Source organism: Frankliniella occidentalis, unplaced genomic scaffold, assembly GCF_000697945.3.
Source record: "Frankliniella occidentalis isolate FOCC.00 unplaced genomic scaffold, Focc_3.1 Scaffold212, whole genome shotgun sequence".
Taxonomy (NCBI): domain Eukaryota; kingdom Metazoa; phylum Arthropoda; class Insecta; order Thysanoptera; family Thripidae; genus Frankliniella; species Frankliniella occidentalis.
Genome location: NW_026267338.1, coordinates 153,994 through 160,018, shown reverse-complemented (window position 1 = coordinate 160,018; position 6,025 = coordinate 153,994). Strand labels below are relative to the sequence as shown.

The following is a 6,025-nucleotide window of genomic DNA, read 5'->3' as shown; positions in this document are numbered from 1 at the left end:
AAAACCAATAATTGTTGTGATTTGTTGGACTAATAAGTTTAAAAACTTAAAAGTTAAAAAACAGATTCTGTTTGTGCGTTGTATGCAGCACTAGGACCCTAGGCACAATCTAGACTGTCAGCTAGCAGTTATGCGATAGACCTATTTTAACACTCATTAGGGGTCTTAAAACGGAATGCAACAATATAGTGTCTATCTGACTACATTTTATGAGATTGAGGTGTTTTTGTGTTGTTTTCTTTTTTTTTTTTCCAAGTAATGGGATTCTGCTGATTGTTCTATAAACATGATGTGAATAATTATCACGGTTGTTTACAAGTTTTAAAGAACGCACACACTGGGAAATCATTGTTGATTTGCTTATGTTTTCCCAGTGTATGCTCAATTACACATACATAAATACATATATACACATACACAGAAAAACAGTAGTTCAATTAAAATCCTATACTTAAAATGCAAATCACAGCAAAATGTGTTTTTCCTTTTAGAAAGGAGAACGACAATACGAGTTTTTAGTCGCTGTCTTACAAGTAAATGATCTCTATTCAAACATTACTTTCTATAAGATTTAGACAATATTGTACTTTTTTTTGGAATGAGAGGGCAGGCGGAGCCTTATCATATCGTAAAAATACTGGTATGCATCCTTGACAGAAGGTTTGAGAATCTGTGTTTGATCAAAGTACGATTGTAGCGCTAGTACATACCGTGGGGAAATGATTGCAAATGGGAGAAGACGGCGTAGGTAAAACGTAGATGGAAATTGAGTCGTTTTGGTTTCTTCCACGTCTGCCTCCCGTTGACGCTCATTTACCCGCGGGCGAATGACCAAGCCAGGCGTGAAGCATCGGACGGGTGGAGGAGGGACGTTGGATCACTTATCACGGGAAGTGGACGATTTTCCATTTCTCCTCAAAAGGGAGAAACGAGTCTAAGAATGGTCAGAAACTCGCGATACAATAGGCACTTTCAGATGCTTTTCAGTTCGACAACGGTGATGACACCGTCAGACTGGTGAGCCCCTTTTGCCCGAGACTCAAGTGCCTGGACTCTTCAGCAGGGAAGGTGGCTAGACTCGGCGGACGGGACGAGCGACAGGTGGCGCCTCTCAAGAGGGCCCTAGTCAGGCCCGAAGTGACGCATCGGGAACTGCGTCCGGGATTGGTCCACGTCCGCCGCCAGTCGCTACGCGGCATCCTCGGCGATGTTGCGGCACAGGCAGATGGACAGGACGATGCCAAGCAGCTGCAGCCCCGCGATGGACGAGCAGGTGGCCACGAGCACGGCGCTCTCGCGGCGGAACCACAGCACCAGCTCGAGGAGGCAGCCCTGCGGAAGCCACATATAAAGGCTCTTTGTTCTAACCCGGCAACAAAGGTGCCCCCCGAAGCGACGCCAAGGGTTCATCGTCCAGAAAGTATACGTCCGTTTTTTTCTCAGATTCATTTGGTTAATCGCGGGAGCCCACAGCTCCTGCGAGACTCAGGGTAGGCCATCCCGCAGTGCAGGTATGCACTCATGGCAAGGTTTTGCCTACCCATCAGGCGCTATCAGCTGATGTTATTTTTTAAAACAACGTGTTAAGTTTCTTTTTTAAAAAAATACTCTATGAGCAGTTTGCATGGGCTGCTAGGCCGCACTCGCGAGTTTCATAACGGACATATTTTCTGGATGATTCCGAAGGGGACGAAACCCCAACTGCCCCAACACTGCACTGAGGCCTTCGGGGCCGCCCAGCTTCCACAATGCTTGCCGGGTTGGCCTGACGAGCGCGCTGCAGCCGAAGCCATCAGAACTAGTGTAAGTGCACATAAGACTCAAATTGCCTACTGCACGATGACCCCGTCGGATAGACACGATGAAGGGCACACGCATCGTCTGCATCGAGGGCTCACCTGCTTGTACCGCAGCCGCTCGTGCACCCGGGGGTTGTCGTCCTGGCACGACTGCTCCTGCTTGGGCAGAGGACTCTGCCATGCCTCTTCCGTCTGTAAAAACGCGCGGCAGTTTAGAACGCGCCGCCGGAGTGTCGGTGCAGTAACTCAACAGCGTTTTCTTTCATTTCAAAGAAAAACGTTTATCGTCCGTGTACCGTCTGCTGGTCTGGAGCGACTAGTCTAGGAGAAGCATGTCGCGTTCTAACGATTGAACATGCAGTGGTCTACCGCTACAAACATGCAAAAAAAAACTATGACTCATGCGAAAAGGGTAAAACTAACTTAAAATTGTTGCCATCCGACATTTCTTTTGTGCTAAACAAAATGAATGACACTGCTAGAATGAAAAACGAAAAATAAAACAGAAAACTCAAACCAAAAGGGGAGAAGTCAACTTCCATTATTCACACTATTTAGCGTGGCACTTGCGCACTGGTTTTTCTGCTTAGTATCCATGCGCCAAAATCATTTGCGCAGCAATCAAGAACAAAATAGCAAATTAACCAAAAGGATAAAAAATATAACCAAAATGCCCAACTTTCTCGCCGGGTCAGTCCGACCGGGCCATAGCCGAAGGGGCCCATTTCCCGGTCCGGCCCAGTCTGGCCGCACCGGAGTTATGGCTATATGGAAACAAGCTCTCCGCGGCAAGCGGTCAAAACAAATAGAAAGTAGACAAAGAGGTTACTCACGGTGCCGTGGAAAGACCTCGAAACTACGCTAATGGGACTTCCAGTCTGTGATACCTGTTGTGGGCCAAAGAGCAACCGGTGTCTTATCAGGCTAGCAACCATGAACAAGAAAAAGTTGTCCAGAACGACGCGCCTGCCGCCGCGGAAGAGAGCCATGTGTTCGATACCAGTAGTTGTTCATTACATGAAAACCTACGCAGCTGAGGTGAAGACATATAGTTCGATAGCTGCGGTGTGCTGACCAGAGTAGCCGAAATAAAATGGCAATATGATGTTTTTCTCATTCAGACTACAGTAAATACCTTACCTGTCTTCTGCGGGCAACGGTTTTCTATCAAAATTAATTCAGGGGTTTATCACATATATCACAAGTATCTCAATTTAAAGCCTTAGTTTGGTTTTACCTGTAACCTTATTTGTTCCTTTAAAGAATTCTTCAAATTTGTTAAATGCAAAATTGAGTTTAAAAATCATTTAGAGCAGTGTCAATAAATATCTAAGGGTAGAAATCAGTTCTGGAGAAAGAGAAATGTTTGTTTTACAGTGATGCAGGAAAGCAGTTTCTGTGATCTATGATCATGCATGCATAGTATAAAGTCTTTCACTATTTGTACTAGTAGGAGAAATGACATTACGACGAGCTTCAAAGCTCTTTCAAGTTATAGCTCTGTGAGGTAAACCATTTACGTGTGTGCGCAGAGAGAGAGAGAGAGAGAGAGAGAGAGAGAGAGAGAGAACTACGAAATGAACTTGAAGGTGACCCCACAATAAACTCTCTTCGAGTTGCCGCGAGGTCATGTTGGGCGTCAAACGTTCTCATGGCCGATGCTCCCGCTCCCGCACTTGGGCGCTCTGGGTGGGACGCCGGCTTCACACAGCTGCTTGGCGGGCTGGCCTACCGAGCGCATCAGCAGGCGCTATCATGAGCGTTGCCTCGTGAGCTCGTGAGTGGTTCATTGTGGGGACACCTTTAAGAGCAATTGCTCCTTGCCCCAACCAGCTATTCGAGTGATATCAGTTACTTTCAAGCAAACCCGCGGGAGCCAATAGCTACAGAACGTCTCGGAGAATTACAAATTTTACTAAACTCTAGCAGCCCATGCATCGCATGCTTACTCGGTATCTAGTACAATACGAAATCAGCGCAGTGAACCCTAATCTCACAGAATTTTATCTCCATTCGTCTTCACGGATTCGGCCAGAATAAGAAGGCTGATTTGCGAACTGATTACGTAATTGGGGCGGGGGCCGGCACAGCACTGAAACCCACTCCCCCTTTCTCTTTTCCAGAAAAAAACAACACAAAAAAACGCCCCCTCCACCTCTTTCTACACTGGGTGGAAGGGGACATCCGTTGGGCCGCGAGAGGAGGGGCGTTAGGTCTGATCGCACTGGCGGCTGTATTCTCGCTCGGAAATGAGCAATTCCATCCCCTCCCCTCTTCTCTCTCCTCACCCCTTCCTTTCCCCTCCACCTCTTCCCTCTCACTGTACACCTTCGGCCCGCGGCCCCGAGCAAACGATTCCATTCGTTACCTCAGCCTCAGCGCGCCTCACCCTCACTGTCAAAAAATACGTGCAAAATTTGTGAAGTGAATAAACGGACCACTCCGTTTTATTCAAGAATTATTCTGACGTAGTTTTCGACAGTTCTGTACACTGTGAAAAACATTCGTATCGGTTCACGAACAAATATTCATGGAGAAAAGGATAGAAAATTAAAAATTCAACGTGTATGACAACGAAAATTTATATAGCATTATGCAATCTACTAAAGTTTTCTTCGATGGTTAATAAATAGGCCAAAATGAATTTTCGACTGCGTTTTGTAAACTATTTACGAGTGCAGTTTGCGAATTCACGTCAATTCAAAGTAAGAAACAATGAAAAATATCGAAAATTTACCCATCTACTGTTCACAGTGTATGGGGAGAGGGGATCCTCGCTGAGGAGAGGGGAGGGTCGGAGGAAATGAGGAGGAGAGTTTGTTTGTTCCGGCAGAGGGCCGCGTCCGCTGCATGCGCCCTTCGCGCCGTACTCGGAATCGGACTCGTACTTACATCCGTGTTGGCCAGCACGCAGCAGGTGAGCGGCACGTTGCGGGGCCGGCTGTCCTTAGAGCGACTCTGCTTCCACCACTGCGTTTCCAGGTAGTCCGAGTCGTTCCTCATGCCGCAGCAGTTAAACTGGCATTTCGAGATTCATACGAGTTACAGTTTCGTGTGTGGGAAAAACACGACCGATCCCTAGAAAGGAAGGCGCTGTCGAGTGGCTCACCCTGTACTGAGCAAAGTCAACCGAGGTGGTAAAGTCCTTGTTGGCCACGTTGTTGCTCAGGTAGTGGTTCTCGATGTCCATGCCGTACTTCTCGATGAGTTCAGAGCTCAGTCGGGTATCCAGCCCCTCCAGGAACTCCTCGCGAAACACGAAAGTGAGCACGGCCACCCCCATCTCACCCACGATCAGCACGATGAGGAACATGACATACTGCACACACATAAACTCACATTATTTACCTCACATTTACAATTAAGAAATTACATTCACAACCAGTTCAAGAGCTTCTTGTTCTTACCGTGCCGATCATGCACCTCCGCTCGTGCAGCGCGCCGCAGCAGCCCAGGAAGCCGATGAGGAGGATGGAGCCACCGATGCCCAGCAGGACGTAGGCCAGGTAGTAGATGACGTCTCGTTTGGCCTGCGTCGCCGACACCAGGTGGAACAGGTGCGCCTTGGCCGGGTCCAGGAATACCCATGCTCCGAGCACAATCAGGGTCCCGCCCGACAGCTGCGGGTGAGGAGGATTCAGTTTGACGTGAAAGATCCCACTAGGCGCCCTGTTGGTGGTGCCGAGCCGAGGCAAGGTCCCGGTCAGACTCACCCAGAAGAGCATGTTGAAGGAGATGAGGATGCTTTTGGCGCACTTGGTACCGCAGCCCACCGCCATCTGAAACAGGCGCGGAGTAACGGTTTGGTGAAGCGCTTATGGTACGCTAGCCGGCTTGCTATTTGCAAAACAACACTGAGGTACGGCAGGGTGGCTGCCGGTGGCCGCTCTGCCCCGTAGTTTTGAAAAGGTAGACTAGCCCGCCCGCAGACGGGGCCGATCGAGAAGCTCGGTGGAGCGGGGAAGTGGGAGGGGGCGGGAGAGGTAGGTGCGCAACCAGCGAGCTTAGCTTCCTGACCGGCCCCGTCTGCGAGGGAGCTAGTCTACCTTTTCAAAACTATGGGGCAGGGCGGCCACCCTGTTGTAAAGAGAGGCTCTTTTCTTTATTCTTCTTCTTCAAATGATTCGGGAGTTTTATTTAAAAGAATGACTATTCATAAAGCAACGGCCGTGTCCTTTTCTGAGAGGCTGAAGACAGAGGCTTAAGGCAGAGCACAAAGAAGTAAA

The 6,025-nt window shown here is 48.5% G+C and overlaps 1 protein-coding gene across 3 annotated transcripts in view; it reads right to left on the bottom strand.

Annotated features, from left to right (window-relative positions):
- Window positions 1–223: 223 nt before the first annotated feature.
- Window positions 224–6,025, bottom strand: part of LOC113203735 (CD82 antigen-like) — a 30,602-nt gene continuing 24,800 nt past the window's right edge. For 2 of the 3 annotated variants that reach the window (XM_052272570.1, XM_026418568.2), the window contains exons 2-8: window positions 5,513–5,578; window positions 5,207–5,419; window positions 4,909–5,118; window positions 4,692–4,817; window positions 2,633–2,686; window positions 1,899–1,991; window positions 224–1,332 (exon numbers count right to left, since the gene is read on the bottom strand). In XM_052272570.1, coding sequence (XP_052128530.1) covers window positions 1,189–1,332; window positions 1,899–1,991; window positions 2,633–2,686; window positions 4,692–4,817; window positions 4,909–5,118; window positions 5,207–5,419; window positions 5,513–5,578 — 906 coding nt within the window. In that variant the 3' untranslated portion in view covers window positions 224–1,188. The remainder of the gene's footprint in view (window positions 1,333–1,898; window positions 1,992–2,632; window positions 2,687–4,691; window positions 4,818–4,908; window positions 5,119–5,206; window positions 5,420–5,512; window positions 5,579–6,025) is intronic. The other variant, XM_052272571.1, reaches the window with a different exon arrangement.